The sequence below is a fragment of the Tenrec ecaudatus genome, chromosome 3 (assembly GCF_050624435.1).
Source record: "Tenrec ecaudatus isolate mTenEca1 chromosome 3, mTenEca1.hap1, whole genome shotgun sequence".
In the NCBI taxonomy this organism is placed as follows: domain Eukaryota; kingdom Metazoa; phylum Chordata; class Mammalia; order Afrosoricida; family Tenrecidae; genus Tenrec; species Tenrec ecaudatus.
This window is the reverse complement of record NC_134532.1, coordinates 145917486-145944991: the sequence shown is the minus strand read 5'-3', so window position 1 is coordinate 145944991 and position 27506 is coordinate 145917486. Positions and strand designations below refer to the sequence as shown.

At 44.9% G+C, this 27506-nt stretch overlaps 1 protein-coding gene across 1 annotated transcript in view; it reads left to right on the top strand.

The window, feature by feature from the left end:
• Window positions 1–27506, top strand: part of FRAS1 (Fraser extracellular matrix complex subunit 1) — a 587299-nt gene that overhangs the window by 372706 nt on the left and 187087 nt on the right. Inside the window, exons 21-28 of the mRNA XM_075544919.1 lie at window positions 4743–4895; window positions 5110–5256; window positions 9383–9529; window positions 11633–11773; window positions 12767–12907; window positions 14934–15074; window positions 16862–17132; window positions 24614–24698. Of these exons, the coding sequence (XP_075401034.1) occupies window positions 4743–4895; window positions 5110–5256; window positions 9383–9529; window positions 11633–11773; window positions 12767–12907; window positions 14934–15074; window positions 16862–17132; window positions 24614–24698 (1226 nt within the window). The remainder of the gene's footprint in view (window positions 1–4742; window positions 4896–5109; window positions 5257–9382; window positions 9530–11632; window positions 11774–12766; window positions 12908–14933; window positions 15075–16861; window positions 17133–24613; window positions 24699–27506) is intronic.

Here is a 27506-nt window from a genome sequence, read left to right as displayed (position 1 = left end):
CCACTGGTCTTGAAGAGATCATCAGCCCTGGATTCCCTGTGTTTCTAGTTCCTATCTGTACCAGTGTACATCCTCTAGTCTAGCCAGATTTGTAAGGTAAAATTGGAATCATGATAGTGGATAGGGAGGAAGCATTTAGGAACTAGAGGAAAGTTGTATGTTTCATCGTTACTACCCTGCACCCTGACTGCCTCATCTCCTCCCCAGGACCCTTCCATAAGGGGATGTACAGGTGCCTACAGATAAGAGGATGTAGAAATAGATCTATGTGCATCTATTTATAGGTTTAGTATTAAGGTAGCAGATGGACATTGGGCCTCCTCTCAAGTACTCCCTCAATGCAAGAATACTTGGTTCTATTAAACTGGCATTCCATGATGCTTACCTTCCCAACAATTGCTGAAGACAAAGCGGTTACATAAGCAAATGTGGTGAAGAAAGCTGATGATGCCCAGCTATCAAAAGATATAGCATCTGGGTTCTTAGAGACTTGAAGGTAAACAAGCAGCTATCTAGCTCAAAAGCAACAAAGCCCACATGGAAGAAGCACACCAGTCTGTGTGATCACGTGGTGTTGAATTAGGTATCATATCGTTGTGAATGAAGGAAAGTGCAGGGTGGAGACCCAATGTCCATCTGTAGGCAACTGTACATTGCTTTTCAATATTTTAAAGAGGTCTTGTATGGCAGATTAGCCTATACAGTGCTAGATGACATTAGCTTTGGTTATTACAGGCCATAAGTGGCCTTTGAAGAGCAGTCCCACAGGAGACTTATGGATGCTGAAAGCAAGTTATAAGTAATGGCATCTGCGGTGAGGTGTGAGACAGGGAAGTTGGGTGGTGAAGGAAAGGTGAGAGATGGGATGTGGTAGAGAAAAGCTTTGGACAGATAATGCAGAGTCAGTTTGAATGTTGAGGTCAAGAAGACAGTGAAGAAAGATAGGAGATAAAATGTAGAATAATATTAAGAATTGGATAAAGACTATGGATGGAGGAATGAAGCGTTTCATCCTTTGAGATGAGAGGAAATAAAAACGGGTACAAAGATGAATTAAGGTAGAAAGTGCTCATACTAGTGACTACAAGGTGCTCATACTTGGTAAGCTTGAGTGAATTAGAGGAGATCACCTGTTGGGACAGTGGAGCACCTAGGTGGTGCGGATGGAAACCTGTTCAGCTGTCAACCAAAAGCTTAGAGGTTTGAATTTACCCAGAGATGCCTGGGCAGCAAGGTCAGGCCTTCTCCCTCTGTGAAACCAGACAGTGCAACCCTGTGGAGCATGGTCTACTCAGACCCACGTGGCATCACCGTGACACCTGCTTGTGTGGGCTTGTGGAGGGTGACATGAGCAGAGTGAGAGAGATGTCAAGCCACTGCCCCGAGGTTGGGAAGGAAAGTCCTACCCAAGCTCCATCATCCTTTAAACATAACGAGCACATGATACTTTTAGTTTAAACAGCTTCTAAAGATCCCTGAGATCAGACAAATCCATAAATATTTATTTATTGTGCCCACACAATACCTCAGAGATCCACTTACTTTCTCTTCAAAGCATCCTCTTGGAGATTCTTGCTTTTCATTTCTGTAATTGAATAGTATGTAATTGAATAGTAGAGAGAGAGGTTCGTTGGCGTCCCAAACACCTGCGGTCTTGCCCGTACATGCCTGCACCCGGAAAGCTCTGTAAGCGCTGCTGTAAAGAGAAAAAGCACGGCCTTTCGGATCTTGGATACTTGAGTCGTGTGTGTTTCCCAGGTTTCCAGTCTGAACAGTCACTCACATGTTAAGGTACTTTGGAAGTTTGGGGGTGCTCCCTTCTGCCCCTCTAGAGTTGCTTCCCTGACACTGCAGGGAGGCCATCGGGAAGAGAGAACGGGAGGCTAGGCAGTCTCCGGCATCCATATGCCAAAAGAAGGGGGAAGGAGCTTCCGTTTTGTGCGTCTCCTATGCAGTCATCGCCCTTTATGTTTATTGCACATCTGGAAAGAGGGTCAGTCTGGCTCTCGGGACAGCATGAAGAGTTCTCACCTGTCTGCGCGCTCCACGTTCGGAGACAGGACAGGCGCTGTCGTTTGCATGCTGCTGGAAGAGTGGGTGGTTTTGAGAGGCGACTTTGGTTCCATTCCTAGGTGGCTCTAAAGCTGGTCTTGAGCCAGTTTATTCTGGGGCAGCCGGGCCGCTTTAACAAGAATTGTGAGACTGGCACAGGATGGCAGTGTCTCGCTCTGTGGTTCGCAGCGTCTCTACGGGTCACAACCAATCAGCAGCTCTCCTGAGTCAGAAGATTCTGCTTAACAGGCTCTCCCGGTGATGGTTGTAGAGGCCCAGGTTATCCTAAGGTATCCATAAAAACCACCCAAGGATGGCGAGATCGCAGATTCTGATTCCACACTGAACATGTAGGGTGGAAAGTTGGGTTCTCGGCGAGGGGGCCAGCCGGAATGAACCAGTTTGAAACGCTGTTGTTAAGTAAGCTGAGCACCTCCTGCTGTGTCTGGGTGTGAGATCTGCTTCATGGGCAGCAGCGAACACCCTTAAATTGCTGGTCATCTGACAGCTATCACTGAGGGTGGGGAGAGAGTCTTGTTTCAACTGATTTCAGGAGGCAAAAAAATGTTGCTATAAATCATGATCTGTATCTACCAGGCTATGTTAGGCTGAATTTCCTAGAGAGACAAAACCAGTGTCATTCAGATGTTTCAGAAAGATCTTTCTATCAAGATTGGATTTTATATCAAGAAAGTGGCCCACCTCAGTCCAACTGAAGTCCATGGGTCAGTTGGGTCAGATGGTAGTTGCCGACCCTCAGAGACACAGCAGTGATAGGTAAGGAAGGAAGGCAATGCTGGGAGATCATAGGCTGTTGGGTGGACAGTTCCATGGGTCTAAGGTCAGCAGAAACATGGTAGAGCACTGAGAGCTCCCAGGGATGGCAAACCACTGGGGTCTCCCCTGGCACCAGAATCAGAATCCAAGCAAGCAGGAAGGAAAGAGCAAGAAAGAACTCAGTCTTCCCCAGCGTCTGTCTCATAAAAAGGTCACATCCCCAAGGAGGCATCATCATGCTATGATCTGACTGAGAGGTTGGACTCCACTCCTCCATCCACACAGGTACATCAAGTCGACATAAAAGCTAACCATCACCGAGGCCTTGAGCTGTAACAACAAGACATAGCTGGCCCCTGAGTGGTTCTGACACATGACCACATGTGTGTCTGAGCAGAATTGTGTTCCTTAGAGTTTTCAATGGCTGATCCATTAGAAGGAGATCCACCAGCCCTTTCTTCCATGTTGCCTCGGGATGGACTCCATTCTCACACCCTTTTGGATAGCAGCTGAGTGCATGAGCCATCAGCCCTGGTGCCATATTGGGCTACATGTTGGGCTCTAACCACAAGGTCAGCAGTTTGAAACTAACAACTACTTTGTGGGAGAAAAATGAAGCTGCCTGCACCTGTACACATGTACAGCCTCAGAAACCCTCAGTGGAAGTTCTACCTTGTCCTGTAGGATCACTGTGAGTCGGAATCAACTCAATGGCAGTGAGGTCTCAAGGTGGAGAATTAGCAAGTTCAAGTGAGTGCTTTGAATCCTATGGAGGCAGATAGAGAAAATTTATCACCAGAACACATACTTTTTTCCTAGGTCTTAATTCATATTTTCATTTTGGTGGAAAATTTAGGAGTTACAGGTTTTCTTTCTTTTTTTTTTTGAGATATTGTTGTTAGGTGCCATTGAGTCTGACCCAACTCAGAGTGACCCAAGAAGACAGGATCGAACTTCCAATATGGATTTCTAAGGCTGTATGTATATTGTTATGGGAGCAGACAGTTTCATAGCCACCCAAAAAACCCCACTGCCACAGAGTCAATTCCAACTCATAGAAACTACGGGACTGAGTAGAACCACAAGGTTTGAGACTTCACATCTTTACTGGAACAGACAGACTCCGCCTTCATCCCAGCACCTGGTAGGTTTGAAGCGCCAGTGTGTGGTTAGCAGGCTTCTTTTCTTTGGAATCTCCGTCCTCTAATGGTACAAGGAACTTGAAGGAAAATTACCAGCTGAAGGTAGGCCAGAGGATGATTTCACTTGCAATTGGAGCTGAACATCATTGAGCTCGTTCACTAAAGACAGCATGATTTGGGTGGCGGCAACAGCGGTGGTGGCTATCGGACTTGTGTAGCTTGAATCACAACTAGAACTACAGAGCTGCTGTGAGCAGTGTATTGACCTTGAAAATGATTTTTCCACTCTCAGTTCATCTTCATGCCTATAGTTTAGTGAAGGACTAAAATTGCCCACCAATATAACCCAATGATCTGCTTACTAACCCTAGCTCCTTCCATAATGCCGTGAACAGGACCACTGGTGCTCTGGTTCTCACAATTCTTGGGGGGAAGTGTGTACTACCGGCAATACTGTCTCTGTTACCCTGACCTTTCTCTCTCCTTGGAGCAAGTGTCTGTCACCTGCTGCTCCAGTATTTGAAGGTTGTTCACTTGAAAGGAATGAAATCGCAGTCCCTGGGCTGGGCCTGAGCATTTGTTGAAAGCCTCAAATGCTCAATTGGAACAGGTCCCAAGCTTCTACTTTACCGACACGTCCTGCCTTTGGGCTACTTTCCAGCTGTCTGTGCAGCAGTGTTGGTCATTGAAATCCCTCTGCCCATTGGGGTAGTGACTAGACTTCATGATCATGAGCATGTGCACCTTCCGTGTGTTCTCCCGCCCTCGCAGACTGCCACCCGTTGTGCCAACACTGCACAGCTCGTCCCCGCCGCCCAGGGAGCGTGTGTCTGCAGTGCCAGAGGGCCCGTCACCTGCTGCTGGGCGATCGCTGTGTTTCTGAGTGTCCTGCCGGATACTACACGGACAAAGGAGCTTGTCAAAGTGAGTAAGTGCTGGACACGGGAGGCAGCAGTATGTCATGAGGTTTTCGGTGGGACTGCCACCTGGGGAGACCTGACCGTCGCACGAGCGTGAGGAAGAAGGAAGCATTGTGTAGGTTTGAAAGCTGGGGCTCGTATCCGTGATCTTTATCTTTATCCGTGTTTGGAAGGGAGTCTGGCTTCACAGATTCTGTTTGTCTCTCTTTCCTCTGCAGGATGCCACTCTTCCTGCAGAACCTGCCAGGACCGAGGCCCCTTTGCCTGCTCCTCATGTGACACCAACCTGGTTCTCTCACACATTGGCACCTGTACCACCACCTGCTTCCCTGGGCACTATGTGGATGCCAGCCATGTTTGCCAGTGTAGGTGGTTGTTTTTAATGAGGCTCTCTTTGTGCCTGGTCTTCTAGGATTACCAAAGAGAAGGCATTCTCCTGCTCATCCCTATCCCACCTGGTAGCCTTCGCTCTTTTTTAATAAGAGGAGGAAAACTAATCTACAAAGGCAATATGGATGTCATTACTGGCAAACCAGTTGCTGTCATGTTGATTCCAACTCATCTGTTAGAGCACAACTGCACTCTGTAGAGCAGACTTCTCAGCCATAGGTCACCAGGCCTTTCGAAGGAGGTGCCGCTGCAGAGACTGACACTTCAGTTCATCTCGTTAGAAAGCAGATATGTTAACTTCAGTGCTTAAGTGTACCGCCCAAGGATTCCAGGATGCCATTAGCAAGCTACAACTCAGCCCCCTAATTCCAGTGCCAGCCTCGGGGTCTTCTCTGTGAACACCAGCTCTGGGATCTTGGGCAGGTCATTGAACCTCTCTAAGTAAAGGTAGGAGTCTGTTCACCTCCAGGTTGCTTTTAGCCATTAAGAGAGTTCCACAATCTTGTTTGTACCCCTTCAATGAGCCAAGTACTTCTCTGGACTTAATTTGTTCCAACGAGGGTTTTGAACTGGCTGATTCCAGTTCAACACACAGCTGAAAAGGTGCATGTCCACCAGATATACTGAATCAGAACCTACAGTTTTATATTTTCAAATCCAAAGTTTAACAAAATCCCTACCTGATTCTTGTAGATCGCGTTACAATGTGGAGTCTGTTTCAGTATCTTGGGGATAGATGTATAGATTCTCAGCAGGGGTGGAACCAGAATGAACCGGTTCAAGGCCTCATTTTAACATATGCTAGTTGAATGCTCACTATTGGTAAGGCTTTACTTCTTGCGAAGTGTTTGGTTTCTGCACCAAACAGTAGTTCATTTGTCTTGAATGAGAGTGAACTATGTAGGCATCTTATGTCTCAAATATAAGTCAGAATATGATTAATTACAGTGAGCTGAGCACAAACAAGGAGCTGGGAGAAAGGAGGGAAAGAACAGCGTGGGGTGGAAAGAACATGAGGAAATCCTTCACGGCAGAGGGAACGTTTGGGATAGACTGAGGCCGCCTACTTTACTTCAATCACAAAAGTACCATTTGAAAAAAATTCTTTCTCATTTTGAAAATGACAACTAACAAATAAAGGGCTGATATTTCGATTTTACGCTGTTGAAAGTACTGTGTTGGAGGAATTTTAGACTTGTAGCTAGGAGAATTGTTTCTAAGTCAAGAGACTTAAGTTCAAATCATAATTGCCATTTACTGAGTTTTGTGACCTGGAGCCGGTACATTGAGTTCTAGACCTCAGTTTCCCTATCTGTGAATGGGGGCGGGGCTGTAATAATAGTACCTGTAATGCACTGTCCTCAGGGAGCCCTGGTGTTGTGGTGGTTACACATTGAGCTTCAGTCCACCTGGCAGGCCGTTCGAAACCACCAGCAGCTCCATGGAGAAGCACTGGGCTTTCTACCCCTGTCAACAGTTACCCACAGAGGGTGCCTCTGAATCAGCAGTGACTCCGTGGCAGGGAGTGGGAGTGCACTGTCATTGCACTGAGCCCCGGCCCAAGCAGAGAGCACGTTCTCGGTAGAGACTAGCTATCATCTGCAATATGAAGGAAAGCGAAGCACCAGGAGCTATTTCTATTGCATCTGGATTCAGGATTTTCCAAGGATTTGCATATGAATTGAAGTTCTGTGGAACTCCCTGTTTGGCATCATCTGCTGAGGTAGCAGAAATGAAAACCTTTTCTTGGCCAATGGGAAGATTACTTTTGTAACAGAAGCTGCTTGGTATACATCAACTGTCTGCCAAACTCTGTCGACGAAATGCTTGTGTCTTCTATTCAAGAGCAAGAGGGTGCTGGTGGGAAAATGGTGACTTAGGTTTATGAAGGCTCTTCACAGCAGTGGAATCACACAAAACATAAAAGCTCAAAGGAAAAATAGCATCTCTGATAGGGAGTGCAGGTGACAAAACCGTGCAGCGCTGAAGTATTTCTCTTCTGGGAGGCAGGTTGACCTCTGCACAGGTGTATCTGCTATGCCACCATGCCAATAGAATTATATAAACAATTTCCGTTGAATTAGGGAATCTCCCAGTTTAGTCCTAAGCTAAACTTCAAGTTTAATTCTTCTAAAAATGAATAAAGTGTATCCTTAGATTGGGATATTTCAGTCTGGTCTGTTGAGTAAATGGTGAACCACAAGGTGAGTGGTTCAAACCCACTAGCTGCTCCAAAAGGGAAAGATGAGGTTTTCTGTTTCCCTACAGATTCATAGCCTCGACAACCATATATTGTGTCACTGTGGGTGGGTGCAACTCAATGGCAGTGGGTTTGGTTTTTTGGATCATCGGTAATATACACTACATGCAATGTTCAAATATATCTGGAAGTTCATATATAATGGTTCCAACCACCAAAGACAAATAAAAGTTGGATTTATAAAGATACTGATAATAAAATGAAATAATGAATATAATGAAATTTTTCTTTTAAAAAAATAGGTGTTCTATCTACATTAGAACCAACTGTTAATCAGGTCATTGGAACAGAATTCTGCTATGAATTGGGGACTACCTGATCAAATCCATCTATAATAGTCAAGCCATTAATACCCAATTCACTTTTATATTCGTAAGTTTGTCAGTTGACTCTTTGTCAAAGACGTTCTCCAAATTAAAGTAGATCCTATGCAGAAGTTCTAGCAAAATATAGAAGTTTAATCTCCTAAAAACTTCCAACAACTAACCTACTCTTTCCTAATTATTCCCCAACTGTCTTTAAATCGAGCCCAGAATTTTCCTAGGACACTAAATCGCCAATCTACATGGTGTAATGTATATATTGTATCAGTGCCCTTCCTTTCAGTAAAACAAGAAGACCCGATGCCTTTTTACTGTACAGGGCAGTGGTTTCCTTAGACTTGCTGCATGCATTGGTATTCTATGCTGCTGGATCTGACTCGCTCGTTCTTTGGACTTTTCCTCCAGTGCACACTTGGACGAGGTTTTAGAATGCAGCAGAGATGCAGGTGTTTGTGTAGATATAGCTACAAGATTAGTCTTCTTTCATTTAGGTGCTAAGTGTCTATTGAATAATCAACAATATGATGGATAACCAGCTAGATGCTGGAGAATGTTACAAGGAACAAAACCAACCTGGTCTTTGTTTTCATGAAGTGTATAGTTTAGAGGATATAGATGCTAACCAATTAGTTGCTTAAATAAAAGTTGTGATGCATGGCATGAAAGAGATGGACAGAAAGAGATGGACAGGATGCGGGAGACTAGTTCTAGAGAGAGATCCAGGGAAAGCCCTTTTGAACGGCCAACCGATGGAAGGAAGGATTGCATAGAGTGGCATTTGTGAAGACGGATTAAAATGGAGCGACTTGAGCTTGTCATAGCAGAGTTTGAATCCATAGGCGTCTGTGACTGATTAAATCAGGGGTGAAAGAAAGGGTGGTTTCACGATGGCTTCCGAAGTTTACAGCATCAAGAGCCGAAGAGGAGGGATTGCCAAGCGTTAAATTAGGGAAGCTGAAAGTGTGGCCCCATGGAGGAATCATTCTTGAATGCCGAGATGAAGTGGCTGCTAAGCTTCCCCCTGGGCAATCCAAGAAACCAGGTCACCCCTCAGCCCTTTGTGTCTTCAAATATGGGATTCCCTGCACTTCACCATGAGGTTGGCAGCTATTTTGAATCTTGGCATTCACACACAAGTCTGGATTCTGTATCACCAAATGTAGGGGGACTTGATTCCTTGCAAAAGAATTAAGGTTCACATAAAAGTCGTGAGCACAATCCAAGAGATCGTGGGGTCGGGATACATCCTCTTGCTACGTCATGGGGCGGTCTGAATGAAGGATTTCCATTCTCAGGTTTATCATGTATCTTCTCCCGAGAGGAAGAGTACCCTGCTTTTATTTTGGAGAATGCAAATAATATTTCTTGTTTCTTCTCATCGCCAGGGAGGGTTCTGAGCCACCATGAAAGAGCAGGTCGGCACAGGGCCTTGTTCTTTGGCAGCATCTGTCTAGGTGTGAGCAGTGCGTCTCTATTTGCAGTTGTAACCATTTGGCCATTCTTCTCCTACCTGCTTAGCATGCGACACACCTTGTCGAAGCTGTGATTCACAGGCCAGCTGCACCTCCTGCCGGGATCCAAACAAGGTCCTGCTCTCTGGGGAGTGTCAGTACGAGAGTTGTGCCCCGCAGTACTATCTTGACTTCGCCACCAGGACGTGCAAAGGTAAAGCTCATCCTAAATGTGTGTAAGGATTCTTCTCCTCCTCATTGATACCCCTTTGCTACAGACATCCAGTGCCAACACTGGGAAAACCCATTGCACTTTATGGGTTTGGAAGTCCTCGGATAAAAGCACAGACTTGTTTTATGTGTGTTATGAAGGAAACCTTTTTGAGTACCATCTACATCCCTAGTGGTATAATGGGTTACACATTAGACTGGTAACCAGAAGGTCATCAGTTGGAACCCACCGGGAACTTCAAGGGAGAGAGATGCGGCTTTCTACTTCCCCAAACAGGTTCAGTCTGGGAAACTCCAGGAGGTTTGACCCTGTCCTACAAGGTCCACGGGAGTCAGGTTCGCCTCCGTGGCAGAGTTTGTTTCTGAAGTCAGCCGTTGAAAACCCTGTGTAGCACAGTTCTAGCCTGACCACATGGGTCACCATGAATAGGGCTCTATTGCAACCAGGGAAAGATAGTTAAAGAACCACCTCTCCTTGATCGTACTCCATTTTCCTTCTTCATACCTTCCAGCTTTCCCTCTGTCTGGTTCTGGCAGAGAATCAAGGACTTGGAAAAAGGGGTCAAACATCTGTCAAGTAAACCAGGGGTGCTTTACGGCTTTCCAAACGGCATCCGTTTTCATTCCCAGACATTTGGCTTGGTTATCGTCTTAGGTGGTCTGCTCTGTTCAAAACCAAAGAAGCCATTCTATTTTGCTCCCTCTCCTTCTAACCAGAGGCTGTGCCAGAGGCTGTCTGTGGTGAAAAACAAGATCATCACAAATCCTCCCCGTTGTAAATGATTTCATAACTATGTTGGCAGTTTTCAAGGCTCTGTTTTAGTCATCCCGCCCCCCAGGACTGATTCAGTCAAATAAATGAGAGAGATTAACTTTATAAATCTTTTCGAAGCACATGTGCTGTCTTGTGCATTTACTTGCTTCTTTGGGACCTAGCAATATTGCACCAAGGAGGAAGGGAAGGTGACTAATGAGAGGCTTCCCCGGCTTCTTAGGAAGGCGGGCTGAGTGAGTTTCCAAGATTGTAGCTCTTTACAGGAGTAGAAAGCCCTTGTCTTTCTCTCGCCAGGCAGCTGGTGGTTTCAAACTGCTGTCCTTGAGTTTTGCAACCCAACATGTTGCCAACATGTCGCCAGGGATCCTGGGGGAAACAGTGGCATACACTAAGGTAGATTAAAAAAAGTGACACCCACACCATCTTTCCCATTTTCTTTCAAGAAGGATTTACTAGCTACAACGCTGACTCTCAGACCGAGTGTCCTGAGTGTGTCCCTGCTGCCTGCACCAGTACAATCAACAGCGGGAGCAGTGTGTCTCCCTGATTCCAGAGTCGGTGCTCAGGCCTGTCATCTGTATCTGTGATCATTCCTCCGGGTTACTGGGGTACACGTCCTAAGTTGAGACCGACTGAGCTAGGAACTACCCTTCCTGACTACAGGGTCCTCGCACACACACTCTCCTTCCTCTTAGGCCCTCTTCCGTGTATGCCCACCATATCTACGTGTTCAGTCAATGGATGAGTAAATGAGTTGGTTCTGGTGCGCTTTCTTTCTGGAAAGTTCGTTTATGCCCCATGCAATCCAACTATTGTTGGTTCTTTCTGCCTTGCTTAGCACCTGATACTGAGCCACACATCTGGTGTCTATAGTGGCGGCAGCAGCAGGTGCATTCTGCCTTGGGTTTCTGACATCTAGCCCTTATCAAGCATTTGTGGGACCAGTTGGCCCCTCCTAGAGCCAGCTTTGCATGAAGACTTGGAGGCACAGCACAGGAATAGAGCACTCTGGGGCCCGGGGAATAAGATAAAGTTGATCAGGCTCCTCAGCAGCCTCACTGACAGGCAGACCCTGCACAAGCTTGGAGTGAGCCTTGTACATGCCCATGTCGCACATAATTAGGAAACTGTAAACCTCAGAGAAACATTCAGACTTCTACAAGCAGAAGCCTTGTTAGAGCTCACTTATCTGACATCTCTTATGTCATCTCCACTTTACCCTTTGAGCTGCGTTCAGCATCCTCCTAGATGAGCCCCTGGGACCAAGGGAGGGCAGAAGGGATGCTGATCTAACATGAGTTTTCTTTCTAGAGTGTGATTGGAGTTGCAATGTATGCACGGGACCTCTGAGAACAGACTGCCTGCAGTGTATGGATGGCTATGTTCTCCAGGACGGCACCTGCGTGGAGCAGTGCTCGCCACCATTCTACCGGGACTTGGGCCTCTGCAAGAGTAAGTCTCTCAAGCCCCGACTCTGGGCTCATCCAAGCTGCGCACTCATCTGATTTGCACTGTTCTACGGAGGAGCCTGGCTTTTTATGGAGTTCCTGGTTTCTTTCCTAAGGCCTTTTCTTTGGAATAACGAGAATGCCCCGTTTCCTTTCCCTTGCCCAAATACAACCTGCGTTGTGTGCGGAGACCTTAGGTGTGTTCTAGCTGCCTAACAGTTAATGAACTAGCCATTGCTCTTGGGCTTTCTTGGGAACTGAGCGGTGCAGTTCTCCAGATCAGAAGCCTTGGTGGTGCAGTGAGTTAATCACTGAGAAGCTGAGCAGCCACTCCATGGGAGAAAGCTGAGGCTGTCTGCTTCTGTAAAGACTGACAGTCTCAGAAACCTCCACTACGAAGGAGTTCTCCTCTGCCCCACAGTTGCACTGTGCCTTGATGTGGACTCCATGCTAGTGGAGTGGTGGTGGTGGAGAGGTCTGTGGGCCGTCATCATGCTTCCACCAGTTGTGTCTGAACTCATGTCACTTCTTTGGGCCGAGGATCCCCTCCAGATCCGCAGATTCTGAAATCTCATCAAAAGTAGACAGGCTGCTTCCCTGCAAGGGAGCACACAAGACACTGGTAACTGACTTCAAGAATCAGCTAACACGTCTGTACATTAGTGCAGAGAGTCAAAGGCTGGCTAGTAGTTATACTAATGGGTAATTGCTGTTAGTAACGATATAGCTTATCCAATATTTTTAATTATTTCATTTGATCTTCACCCAAGGAGTGAGGTTGGTAAGGCTTTGTATGCCCACGCGTGTTTTCGAGAGTAAGTCAGTGAGCTCCAGAGGGGCTGAGTGACCAGCTACTAAGGCTCATATTCGCCCTCAGAACTGGGACTCCTTGGCTCCTTGGCCAGTGCATTGACCAGTAGAATCTAATACCTTCCCATGAAAGCCAGCGGCCCACTGAAATGGAAAGACTCCTGTTGACTTAATGTTTATCTTTCAGGCTGTGGCCATCCTTGTCTCCAGTGTCAAGGTCCCCAGGAATGTACTCGCTGTGAAGAGCCATTTCTTCTCCAGGACAACCGGTGTGTCCTGGAATGTGGGAAGGGGTACTTTGCAGACCACGCAAGTAACAAGTGCACAGGTAACTTGGAGACTTGGCTAAGCCCTTTGGCAGCAAGTGAGGGCATCACATCAGTCCAGGGTGTGGATGCTCAGGTAAGCAAGCTGAGCATCTGGATTAGGAAGAGAAGAAAACCCAGGGAGATCAACCTAAGTAACTGATGGTGTCCCATGCACATCTGCCAGTTGCTGGTTAAAATGGATATAGGAGAGCAGACCAATAATTCTCTTGCACAAATCAATGTTGTCCCGAAAGGTCCTTATGGAGGCAGAGCCAATATTTTATGGAATGGAAATGCTTCTATTGAACTCCAGTGGGGCATCCATTAAGGATGAATCAGTCCTATTGACTTGGGCATTGAATTTCCAGTGTGTAGACTAAATCACGTGTAACCCTCCTGCTGGCACAGTCCCCTGGAAGAATAGGATTTGGGGGACAATTTAGGGGCACAAGCTGGAGTTTCTATCGTTGAACTAAATTTAACACAAAATCTTAATCTCCTTCTCTCTTGGCTCATCCAAGAGATTTGTTCTTTGACCAGTTGTTTCTCCTCGTTGCTAACTAAAGGGTAATACCCTGCGCCTTGCTGGAAAGAACAGTAGTGCTCACGCCCTGAACAAGAACTCCTGGCACAAAACAGTCATTCTCACCACCTCAATGTAGCATCTTCCATTTAACTCCATTCCCCTCATTTACATTACCTCATTGATATTTATAATGACTAGGTAGATTATAAGAGACATTATAAATCCAGTTTTGCAAATGGGAGACAAAAAGAGACTAAAGAATATTAGCCAGGTAACAGACAAAATCAGATATGAAAATTGAATTTTCCAATTTCAACCGAGTCCTTTAAACTATATGATGTTGCCTCTCTATAAGAAAATCTCAATGAAAGAAGTATAACAATTAGAGAATAAGCAATTCATAGAAAATTAGTAGGGCGCTTGGTTGCTCAGTGGCTAAACCTATAGCTGTTAACCCAAAGGTTGGAAGTTAGACTGCACAAGCCCCTACCTGGGAGAAAGACATGGTGGTAAGACTTGGAGCCTTGGGAATGCTATGGGCCAATTTCTAATCCACCCTATGCAGTTGTTACTATTAACTTCATTCAAAGAAACAATCTGTGGGTTTTCTCATCGCTGGCTCACTCTGTGCATTTAAAGTTGTCATAACAGCAGCACCAGAGATCGCGGCAGTCCGAGGGAGCGTTCGCTGTGCCCCAGGCAGAGGTGTAGTCAGTTTGCCTGGCGAGGCATGCATTCTTCCCACTACCCATGGCCCCGTGCTTGAGAAAGGAGCCACACTGAGAGTTGCAGAAACTTGCCCGATGTGGTAGTTGAGGAAGCCACCACTCAGCTGTCAGTGTGCCTCACCGCGGCGGCTTCTGTGCTGCAGTGATCCCAGATGCTGACCCACCACTGTTGCACACCCTAGCCGGCTCACCTACGGTGGATAGGCTTCAATGGAACCTCCTGAGCAAGACAGCTCGGAGGAAACATGTGGAGGCGATCTACTGAAAACTGCCCGATGGAAAACAAACTTAAAGATGAAGCAGAACATTCTCTAGTGCGTGCTGAGGTTGGGAAGAGACTACGTAATAACCACAGCCATGGGCCCAGACATTGCAAAGATCGGGAAGATGGCACGGGCAGCATGCCATTCTGTTGTGCTGGGTGGTCCTGAGGCAGAGCCCGTGCCGTGGCCACAAACCACAGTGAGCACAGAGGAGGAGTGGACCAGAGAGCGCCTGCAGACCATCTGTCTGATTGACTTCTGGAACGGTCCATCTTCCTGCATTGATTTGGGGCCGTTGTGCTTATGCTGGCATGCTCCCCTGTCTCCGTCTCCTTCTGAGAGTGGGTCGGTCCCTTCGGAAACGTTGTAGACACACAGAGGGAGCTACAGTGAGGGATGGTCTGTTACTTACGCTCTAAGGCCCCTGGCTGCAGTCCTTGCATTTTCCTCTCACTGCTGGTCCTGGTCGGGGGCGGGGGGGGGTGTCTGTGTCTTGTTGGGCCTCTCCGACATGTGCTTTCTCTCATAGCATGCCCTCGACGGTGCCTGCAGTGCAGCCACTTGGACCGGTGTCACCTCTGTGACCAGGGGTTCTCTTTGAAGAGTGGCCTTTGTGTTTCCACCTGTGTCCCTGGCTTCTCCGGCCTCTCTGCTAATGGGACATGCGCTGGTAAGTGCCTCTCCTCATACGGTCTGGTAAACGCACTGGTAATTTCCCCATGAAAAGGTTAGTCTACAGATACAGGTCACTCATCTGATATCAAATGTAGGATTCCGGGTTTGGGGAAAAGCTTGGTGCCCCTAAAGAATTAAAAACAAAAAACTAAGCTCCCTGCCATTGAGTCAATGCTGACTCATAGCAACTCCTAGTGGGTTTTTGAGACTGTGTGTGTTGACCAGAGTAGAAAAGCCAGTCTTTCTCCCGACGAGTTGCTGCTGGTGGTTTCAAAATGCCGACCAGGGGTATCACAGACCAGCTCGTAATCACTATGCCACCAGGGTTCCCTAAGGAATAAAGAGCTATCTAGGGAACGTGGAAAATTGGGAAACCCCAACTTCTATGGTCTTTGGAAGAAACAAAACCACCTGTGCCTTCAAAGTCATAACTCTCAGACGAGAAATAGAGCATAAAGCACAGGTATGTTACAGCTGTACACACCTTCCTATATAAACACGTATCAACATATATAAACACTCACCTGCGGATAGAAAAGTAGAGAGATGGCTGCCGGAGTGTGCTGGTATCTTCTTTTTGCTTACTATGAAGATAAATGATGTATAAGTTACAATTGGCACGAGGAGCCAGCCTCATTAGGTTTGCACAGTTGAAGGGGAGGGATTTCAACCTACCTGGCTTTCCATTAAGAATATGGTAATAAGTTAAAGGAACTATCCCTCCCAACATATTAGTATTCTTTTCTGCATAAATAGCAACGCAAAATTTAAGTCAATCTTAATTCTAGACCTCCCAAATGAAACTTAGGAGCACATTATCACGGAGCTAGCCTTCGCTTTGAAGCTTGTTTGTGTCCTTCATCATCGATAGCATGGGGCAGGATTCACACCCCCCGTCAGTTATATGTTCCTAGCCCCTAAACAATTTCCCGAAGGGAAGGGAGGTGGGAGGGGGAAGTATCTTGCGCCTCTTTCATTGGGATCCATCAGGACACTCTAAGTAACTGAGAGACAGTTGTACCTCGTGAGACTTAGTTCCAGTCAAACTTGGGAAAATGAATTCTACTTTAACTAGAGTCGTCTTACAATACAACTAAAACCAAACCGAACAAAGCACCAAGCGCACTACCATCAAGCTAATTCTTGATGGCTCACCCATAGAGACCCTCTATGTGCTTCCTGAGACTACATCTTTACAGGAGAAGGTTGTGGGTGTGAACCACGGACTTTGCAATTAGCCCACAGCTCCACCAGGGCTCCTTCATCTGTTGTTGTGATGCGCCGTTAAGCTGGTTTCCATGCACAGAAAATCTCTATACAACAGAATCAGCCCACAAACGAAGTTCCCTGCCATTGAGTCCATTCCGACTCAGAGCACCTGACAGACCAGAGTAGAACGCTGCCCTTCGTGTTTTGTGAGGCTCTGAGGCTTTATGAGTGCAGAGAGCCTCCGCTTTCTCCCAAGGAGCAGCTAGTGGTTTCAAACTGATGACCTTTCAGATAGCTGTCCGACTCATAACCCACTGTGCTACAACAGAATGAGTCCCTTTGAAATTTGGCATTCCCAACCTATCCTCACTGGCTTAGTTTCTAGAAGGGAATTAAAATACTGGTGAAACAATGGCAACTTGTCCCATGAACAGCCAGGTATAAACCGCTAGTTACAAAGAGGTTTGTGTTGTGGCATCTCATCAGTGTAGTTCTGAATTTACGTTACAGGCCCACTTAAAGAACCTTATTAGTGAATATGCCAAGCCTGACATTTGGATTCATGTTTTCCAGGTAAAACACACACCCCTAGTCTTCATGTGAATGGCTCCCTAACCCTTCCAATTGGTTCCATGAAGCCGCTGGATTTTTCCTTCCTGAATGTGCAAGCCCAGGGCGGCAGGGTTGAAGACCTCCTCTTTCACGTTGTGAGCACGCCCACCAATGGCAGGCTGGTGCTCTCTCGGAATGGGAAAGAGGTGCAGCTGGAAAAGGCGGGCCGTTTCAGCTGGACAGACGTGAAAGAGAAGAGGATGCGCTTTGTGCACAGCAAAGAAAAACCCAGGTGACTCGTGTTCCTCTGTGGCTGCTTTGCCCCTCCCCATCCTACGGTCTCACTAGTCATGCCTTTTCTTTGTGGGAAGAGCCCACAAGCACCACACATTTTCAGCTGCCTGTCATCATTTCGCTGTAATTGCTCAACGAGGGTGCTTTTGTTAAAGGTATTTTCATTTTATCACATAATTATGGGTAATTCTCTGATGCAACAGGAAAGTTCCTCGTCCAATGATCCAGTTTGGGGGCTCAGCAGAAACAGAACTAGTTATGGACCCAGATGCTCCAGCGCCTGTCTCCTTGACATTTGGTTCATGTCCTGGGGTGAGGATGGGCTAGAAGGTGGCGTACTTGCTTTGAAAGGTATAGTATGTTCCCGCAAGTCTCAAAATTAGAAGGAAAATGGAGAGTCACCGTACACCTGATGGGATTGATTGTGGCTAATTTTTAAGCCTGATCAAGTATGCCCTTGATGCTTGCTGAACATGCTTCTGACTGTCCTCCCCACCCCAGCTGACATGTGCTCCAGGAATGCAGTAGGTTAGCATGAGGCAGGCAAATAGAGCCCATGTAATTAGCAGAGTAAATCTAACTGAAGTCCAAGCCTGTCCCCCAAAGATTAGCCTCTTAGATTCTCTTTCACCCTGTGCTGCTTAACTCAGTTAAATAATTCAGAGTCAAAAACATGTGCAAATAAGGAATTGAAACTCAGCGATAAGGACAAGTGGATATTTTCCACTGTCAACACACTAAATCCAAGTGTGTTTGTTTGTTCAGAGGCTTAGTGGGCAGAAAAGGAGATTGTACTACTGTTGTGACTGCTCCTGCCACCTCAGTGCTAATGAGGGCAGTCACACTAAAAGATGGCCAAAGAGGAGTGAAAAACCAACTAGCATTTATTGAGTGCTAACTACAGAGCCAAGCCTGGCCCTGGGTAGGGGGAGCAATTAAGGAGCTCAGCCACTAGTGAAAGGGGAGAGGCTGGAGTCCATGTAGAGCATCTCAAAAGAATGGTAGGGTGGTTTGTGTCTGAGAAGCCAGCTGTATCGGTAGGAAACCCGATGGAGCACAGCTGTACTCTGACACACTCGGGATTGCCATGAGTCTGGCTGGTCCCCTGCAGACATTGTAAACACATTTCTGGTCTCTATTGAAGTGGGGGGCCTGAGAATATATGTAACCTTACCCAAAGCCTGGCATCGCATGACTGTCAAACTGGAACTCTAGTCCTGGGCTCTCTGATGCCACAAACCATGCTGCTAGTCATTGTGATTTCTGCGAGAAGGAACCCTGGTGAATTAGTGGTTACTTGTTAGTCATTAACTGCAAGGTTAGCACCCAGCAGTGCCATGGGAGGGGAGAAAGACAATGGACTTTCTACTCCCGTAGAAAGAGTTACAGTCTGGGACACTCACAGGAGCAGAACTGTGTATTAGAGGGTCTCCGAGTCAGCATTGACTCGATGACTGTGAGTTTGGGTTTTGCTTTCAGCCATATGAGAAAGGACCTCGGGAGGCGCTGTGGGTAAGCCTTGGCTTGCTAGCCACAAAATCGGAGGGGTCAAAGCCATTCTTAGAAAGAGAGCTGAAGCTTCCGACTCCCATAAAGATTTACACAGTCTCAGGAACTCTATCCAGGGTCGATGTGAGTCAGAATCAACCAGGTGACAGTGGTTACAAATATGAGAGGAGTTACTAAACCCCAATGAAGGCCAAACATGATGGTGGGACAAGAGGAAAGTAAAAGGAAATAGAGGCAAGAACCAGGTGGCAAAGGGCATTTATAGAGATCTAAATACAGGCATGTATATATGTTAATATATATAATGGGAAGGGAAGAGAATTATGTACTCATATCTATATATTAAGGTTGCAGATGGACACTGGGCCTTGACTCAAGTACTCCCTCAACACAAGAATACTTTGTTCTAACAATCTGGCACTCTGTGATGCTCACATTTCCAACAAGATCGCTGAAGACAAAATGGGTGTATAAGCAAATGTGGTGAACAAAGCTGATGGTGCCTGGCTATCAAAATATATAGCATCTGGGGTCTTAAAGGCTAGCAGATAAACAAGCGGCCATCTAACTCAGAAGCCATAAAGCCCACATGGAAGAAGCACACCAATCTGTGTGATCATGAGGTGTCAATGGGATCGGGTATCAGGAATCTAAGACCTAGAATAAAATCATACCCAATGTGAATGCAGGGGGGCAGCATGGAGTGGAGACCCAATGCCCAACTGTAGACAATTGGCCATCCCCTCACAGAGGGGTAACAGGGAAGAGATGAGACAGTCAGGGTGCAGTATAGCACCAATGAAACACACAACTTTCCGCTAGTTCTTTGGTGCTTCCTTCCCCCCACTATCAAGACTTCAATTATACCTTGCAAATCAGATTAAACCAGAACATGCACATTGCTACAGATAAGAGCCTGCAACACAGGGAATGCAGGATAGATAAACCCCTCAGATCCAACAAGGAAAGTAGAGATACCAGGAGGATTAGGGAAGGGTGGTGGGAGAAAAGGGACACTGATCACAAGGATCACTCTATAACCCCCTCCCAGGTGGATGAACAACAGAAAAGTGGGTGAGAGGTGATGAAGGATGACGTAAGATATGGAAATAATAATCTATTACTTATAAAGGTTCGTGAGGGAGGGAGGGTAGAAAATGGAGGGGGAAGAAATGGGAAGCTGATATCAGAGGCTCAAGTGGGAAGAGAATGCTTTGAAAATGATGATGGTGGCATATGTGTAAATGTGCTTGACACAACGGATGAATGTATGGATTGTGATAAGAGCTGTAAGAGCACCCACTAAAGTATGGGAAAATAGATATAGCTTACAAAAGTCAATTGAGGATCAATATCCATTAGTCTAGTAATACATCCACAGCATGGAGATGCTGCATAGTCTGGAAGCAGTGCACATCATGAGGTTGCCCAATTTTTAGGGATAGTCTTGGAAATTTGAGGTATCACTCTATTGCATCATAAACTATATTACTACTTCTCTACGTAGGAGGTAACAGGAGAGCAATGTGGCCCTCCATTGTATTATGAAATTTATCAATCTTAAGAAAATGTTTGGAAAATGATGATGGCAACAAATGTACAAATGTTCTTGACACAATGGATGGATGTGTGGATTGTGATAAGAGTTGTACGAGCCCCCAGTAAAATTATTTAAAAAAACACGAGAGGAGCCCTGGTGGTTTAGTGGCTGTCATGTTGAGCAAGGTCAGCGGTTTGACCCCACTGGGGAAAGATGGGGCTCTCTGCCCTACAGACACTTACAGCCTCAGGAACCAGGAGCAGTGTTGCTGTGAGTCAGGACTGAGTCCCTGGCAGTTTCTTTTTGAATAGGGTAAGACTAACGGGGATGCTTCCGCTCTCCAGGCAAAGGCTCACTGCAGGGAGAAGTGCGGCAGCAGAGACGGAGCTTGCTGCTCGGTGTTTGACGGCACTGAACTAGCTTCAGATTCGCATCACATGCCTGCATCTATCCATCCTGTTCTTATGTGCTTATCCATCACATGCCTGCATCTATCCATCCTGCTGCGAGCGGAGTTCTTATGTGCTTGCATTCCCCTCCTACACATTACCCACAGCTCTGTACTGCGCTGTCTTGCAATGACTTGTCAAAAGTGTGACACTCCATAGACAATCAGTGCATGAAGGTTTGCCCTCCTGTCGGTTGAAGCTCTCTAACACCGGCCTGGTGGGATGCGTCCTTTCGATGCATTTCCATTTCCTCCATGAAAATGACAGCAACCAGTTACATTTATCCCCGACCATTATTTATGCATTTAACAAGACAAATAGATGTCCAAATTCATTTTCTTCTAAGCCTCCTAATCTCAAATTCTCTGTGGTATAACCTTTCTCTATGGATGCACGTCAATTTGAAGTGAATGTAAATTGAGTATTAGTCTCAGTAAAGCGGTTCCATTCATGGAAGCATTACTTCAGTAATCAATGTACACATAGTCAAAGTTATTAGAGAGTCAACATGAAATACAAAGATGAACAATGCAGCGGAGATTGTCATACTGACTGACCTAAGCAACTCCCAGAATCTCAAATGTTGCATAATGTCACATATTATATATCTTATATAAATATATAGTCTCACAGAGTTTCATTTATAAGTTAATAATGTGTAATTATGTTGCTTGTAAGTAAAATAAGTTGGTGTTTAAAGGAAATGAGCAGCTTTGTTCACGTGTCAATTTGACACATGCCCATTGAGATAGGTATAGAAGCAATGTCCAGAAACCAGGGGTTAATCTCTTTTTGGAGCCCCTGGGGCGTGCAAATGGCTAACGCACCTTGAAGTTTGAAAGTTTAAATCCACCTAGATGAACAGCCAGGGAAAGGCCTGGTGAACTAATGCTGAAAACTCAGCCCGTGCAAAACCCCCATGGTGACACACATGGGATCACCATCAGTCGAAGTTGACTTGTCGCAATCGGTTTTTAAGCTCTTACCAGGTTGTTGTTGTTTTTCTTGTGAATCCAGTGAGAGTTTTCTCATCAGATCCTCTTGTATTCAGCAACATATCAAACGCCTCATTGGCTTGCCCTGCTTCCATCATCTCTCTCTGACCCCTGCAGTTCCCTCTTGTGGAATGTTTTCTTCACCCGAGTTAACACCCATCTCCCCTCTAATCTAGTTGACGGCAGGGATGTCCCCTGCCATCCCTTCACTTCCTTCCACCTCGACTGCTCCTCTGTACCTTCCAGTCCACTCTGCCGCCTCTCCTTCCGTATAACAGAGCAGAACTCCACCTGGCCCTGGACCAGCCTCCCAATTGTTGCAGCCAGAGTGCCAATCAGTCTCCTCAAGGATCTTCACTCATTCTTCGCAGCCCTTCTGCTCTACTAAGCATGATGCCTTTCTCCAGGGACCGATCTCTCTCGACAATATGTTCAAAGTGTGTGCAATAAAGTCTCTCTATGCCTGACTCCACGATTCACTCTGGCTGTACTTCTAAGACAGATTGGTTTTTCCTTTTGGCACTCCATTGTGCTTTCAGTATTTGTCACCAGCCCCACACTTCAAGTGCATCACTTTTTCTTCAGTCTTCCTGATTCCATGCCCAGCTTTCACATGCATATGAGGCGACTGAAAATACCATGCCTTGGATCAGTCCCGCCTTAGTCCTCACAGTGACATTCTGTTCTTCAGCCCTTCACTTATGTATGCATGTATTGCCCATGACTGATTTTCTTTTTATTTCTAGCTACTAAATTTATAAAAATCCAAAACAAATATCGAAAGGAATAATAAGATTATTAGAAAGTCGTGGAAAAGGGAAATCGCATAAACCTCTAAAGTTACAAAACTGAAAGGGACAACTTGTTACATTAGGTGTGTGTTTTGTTTATTCCCATGAGCACATTGACCATTATTTTTTATATTCGAATACCTTCACTCTGATTCCTTTGGGAATGAAATCCTCCTGTGGAGTAAAAGATAGCCACAAATGTGATTGTAATGACCTTGCTACTCTGGCTTTGCTAAGATGTTGACACTGTTATTTAAATTTAACACTACCAAAATCATGGTGCTCTGGTGGCATTGTGGCTACGTGTTGGGCTGTGATATGAAAGGTCAACTGTTTGAAACCACCAGCTGCTCTGTGGGAGAAAGAAGAAACTTTCTACTCCTGCAGAGAGTTACAGTCTCAGAAACCCACGGGGGCAGTTCCACCTGGGCCCGTAGGGTTGCCAGGAGTCAGAATTGCCTCAAGGGCAGTGAATCTTTCTTGGAGCTACGGAAATCCTCCCCTCAGTGCGCTGGGAACAGCCACCTCTTCTTTCCTCACTCTTTTGCTTCCACCAATAGCATTTCCTTGAATTCTGGAGTTGGAGGGGCAGAAGGACAGGACTTAAAGAAGGGCAGAAAATGAGACCGAGGATCGCATATAAGGGAAGACAAGAATACTTTGAATAAAAATCAGGATTATTGAGGTGTAATATGCATTCAGTAAAATTCGCCATGTTTTAGTGCATAGTTTAGTGAGTATTGACAAATGTGTATAATCCTGTGACCACAACTGCAATTCAGATAGAGTATTCCCACGGCCCTTAGGAATCCCCTTTGTGCCTCCTTAAATTCAATTATGTTTCCACCACCCCAGCTCATGGCCACCATCCATCTGTCTCTCTGTGTTCCGGTACTTTCATCTTTTCTTCAATGCCATATAAATGAAAGTATACAGTGTGGACTTTTGCTCTTACTCTACTGCTTTTGAGATTCATCCACAGTCTTTCATTTTACTTTCAAGAATATATTTTACAGAACCTTTACACCAAGTTCCCTTAAGGTAGACTAGGATATAGAAGCTCCCACGGTGCTTTCACCAGGTCTCAGCAGCCAGCGATGAGTTACATACTTGTTGTAAGTATAAAGCTGCCTGACTCCTACAGCCCCTGCTATCAGTCTCTGAAGCTGCTTGAACAACACCTTTCAAAGGAGGTGAGAACCATAAGAGTGTGTAAACCGCATTTGGTCCTCGCTATTAATTAAGACTGGTTACAAATAATGGAAGCCAGGATGAACTCAATGAGGTGAAAGTAAGGCTTGTAACATTGAAAGGGTGGCGTGGATCTCAAAGACAACAAGGGCAACTGCCTGCAGTGCCAGCCTGGAAGCGGCACTGGTAATGGGAAGCAGTCCGGAGTCAGTTCTCATCTCTCTCTGTCTCTGTGTTCATTGGCTTCATTCATCTCTCTGGTAAACCGCATTGTTCCACATTCTAGTCCGTACAGCAAACTGCATTGCCTGATAGTCAAGTGGCGAGATTAACTATTGGCTCTTAGGCCAGGTCCACATTCTCAAGGGATAGAATGAACTATCCTTCCCTCTGCCTGTTCACACAGGGTGTGTGATGGGAGGATGGATGAAATCTTGGGATTCAGACACTGTAGACACTAATCTTGAGAGTCAACTCACAGGAATTGGCCAGGGGTGGGGGAGGCGGGTCTGGGGGAAGAAGGATTCAATATGAATTGGTCAGACTGTAAAAAGTTCCATTCTGTGCTCCAATGTAGTCACTGGCTTAGACTATTTTACTAACTTGTCTTTCCCCAGCAACTTCTTTTTTAAGAGTTTACTTAATCAATTTTAGGAAATTAGAAAAACAAAAGGTTAAGTCATTGTTATTAAAGGGGTAAAAATGCATAGTATTGTAGACTGCATTTTAAAGTATATAATATATAAATATATTTTATATATTTAATTTTTAGTTATGGTATGGCTATTGTATGAATGTAGATCATTTCAATCTAAATTCTTCAATGCCAGAAAATACAAGGGAGAAGGGTTTCTCAAAAAGTTTGAGGGAAAAAATCTGTTATCTTTTAACTACATTTTTTGGGTGAACTTTTTGAAGCCCCTCATATTTTTTTTTGTTCTTTCTAAAACTCATTTAATGACTTTTTTCTTCTTCTTCTTTTATTTCTCCCGGACTTCTTTTAGGAAAGGTTACTTTTCCCTGAAAATTAGTGACCAACAGTTCTTCTCAGAGCCACAACTGATCAACGTACAAGCATTTTCAACACAGGTAATAAAAATGCCAAACTATTCATTTCATATGCCTACTGATTCTCAAAGACAACTCAAGGTTTCTTGCCTTCACAGCAAAAAGGATGGAACTAAATTATTCTTGGTTCATTTTCCACAAGTCAAGCCAATGGAATATGTTTAGTATTTGGGGCGGTGCTAGTAAGCCTAGTAATCACTAATGTTTCTACAGTACTCTAAGAGTCTTCACACCCATACAACCAACCTAAGAGGTGCCAACCCTATGAGGTGGGTATCATTATCTCCAATGTACAGACGAGGAAAGGAAATTCTGGAGTGGTTCAGTAGCTTGCCTGTGGTGACATAGCTATTAAATAGAGACCTAAGAGTCAAGCCTATGAGATCTGGTTCCAGACTCTGTGTTCTTAGACATTGCATTTTGCTATCTGACACCAGCCCTTTAAAATAATTCAAAGATAGCGGTCTAGTTACTATGACTTTCCTTATCCCTTGATTAATAAATTTATCTACATCTTTCTCTCTTGGAGATATGGGATTCCGTGTCGAATGTTTAGTTGCTCCACCGTGCAACTGCATGCCTGTGCACTGAGTTTAGAAGACAGGCAATCTCCCGCTTATGAACCCCTGACTTACGGACAAGTTCTTCTTACCCTTTGTGATGACCATTGGCCCTCTCATTGGACTGATTAAACTAGCCTCTACTCAACAAGGACATTTTCATCACAGTCACCTTGACTTGCAGAGTTGTGCATGTTTTGAATGATTGAAAAGACACCTGTTTTAACTTATCCTACATAGTCGCCTTTTTAACAGTTTAATTGGCATGTCGTTTACATTTCATACAACTCAGGGTTTAAATATATAGTGCTGTGCAATCGGCATCACATCAATGTTAGAACTTTTCCTTTGTCCTTGTGCCCATTGTTATCAGATCCCCACTGCCCTCCCGCCTCCCCCACCACAACCTCTAGTTACTGCATCTGTGCATGACTTATCCTGGGTTTCATTTAAGGGAAAAATCATTCCAAAGAAGCCCTAACAACAACAAAATAAAATGTGTAAAAACCTCAATCCAAAAGCAATCAGAAGAAAATAGAAACCAAAACAAATTAAAAATGTGTCAAAATGGAAGACAAACAATAACATGTTAACTTTTAGCCTAAGTATATCTTCAGTCACCCACTTTCTGATGCACTCTGTCTGAGAGCAGGCCATTCACATCCCTTGACAATGGTCTGTCATTTGGAGCTTTCTGCAAACTACGTGCTCAGACTTGAATCTCTAATACAGTTCCTTCCTCTGATTTTGGATTCTATTACTTATAATCCTTGGATCACATGGGCTGGTGTGCTTCTTCCATGTGATCTTAGGCAACACTTAGATGGCTGCTTGGCAAGCTTGAAAGCTGCTAAGACAGGCTTTTAAAAACCCTAGAAGCTGTTTGTTCTGACAGCTGATCACCATCTGATTTCTTCACCATACTTTGCTATAGCGCCCATATGTTCGATGATCACTTCATGAGGGCAAATACTGAGCCGGGCCACATCATGAGAACCAATTGTTCTTAGATTAGGACTTACAATGAAGTGTCAGCTCAACATGTATGAATGTATCTAAAGTTTACATACACATATATCCTTGGTCTACTTTTAGAGCAGCATTATCAGTGTGTTGAGAAATAATTTCAGTAGCCTCCATGTGACATTTGGCAGTTCTTATAAGTATCATTAATCTACCCAATAGTATAGATTTTAAAGTACTATTGAGAAAACTGAAAGATACATGTCTTGGAAAGCTTTTTAGGCTAAAATGTTTGGGATATTCATTTATAAACGTTAAACACTTAAGTAACAGCACTGTTTAAGAAAGCATGGAGCCCTATACATTGTTAAAGACACAGGAAGTGATCTCACTTGTACCTCACGGACAGTCTTTATTTAGAGCAGTGGTTCTCAACCTCCCGAATGCCATAACCCTTTAATACAGTTGTGACCCCCAAACTATAAAATGATTTTCATTGCTATTTCATAACTGTAATTTTGATACTGTTATGAATCGGGTGACCCCTGTGACAGGGTCGTTGGACCCCAAAAAAGGGGTCATGACCTACAAATTGAGAACCACTGATTGAGAGGCTCTTGTGAAAATTGAATGAGGCATCAGCCAAATGGAGCTGAAGAAACCACGGCAGATGTTATAAAACTGAATGTGAACTGTACAATTATGCTTGATCTAATTGAATTATGGATTGTTATAATATCTGCAAGAGCACCCAATTACATTATTAAAAAAAACTTTAATGTGTGGTCCCTTCTGTTCTGATCACTGATGTGTTAACTTGCATTCATGCACATTTGCCTGCTCTAAGTTTAAGCCATAGTCTCAGAACTTACTGTCCGAGATGTTGATCAGTATTGACGCTCCGAGGTTTGTGTCCTCTTTCTTTGGCCTAACTCACTTGCTTCCAGTAGGTGAAGATGCGATCTAGGATAGATATTGACAATAACCTCCTAATCTGTGAGGGTGAGTTCCCATGGTTCCCTGAATTGTGCTTCTTTGCTGTCCCCAAATCAAATGAGTAGATCATAGCGAGACATTTTAATTTTGTTTATTACATGAGAGTTTTTAAAACCATTTTAACTTTTTAAAGATAGAGTTTGAGAAAAATATGTTTAGTTTAGTTCAGTCCCTTTAAATTTCTGCAACATTTCAATGTAGTCTTGAGCCTTTCTGGCATTTTATCATGTAAGTTAGTTTAGGCTTTTCCATATGTGGATTTTGATCTTACATTTCACCTTTCCTTTCTCTTTTAGAATTTGAGAGACTG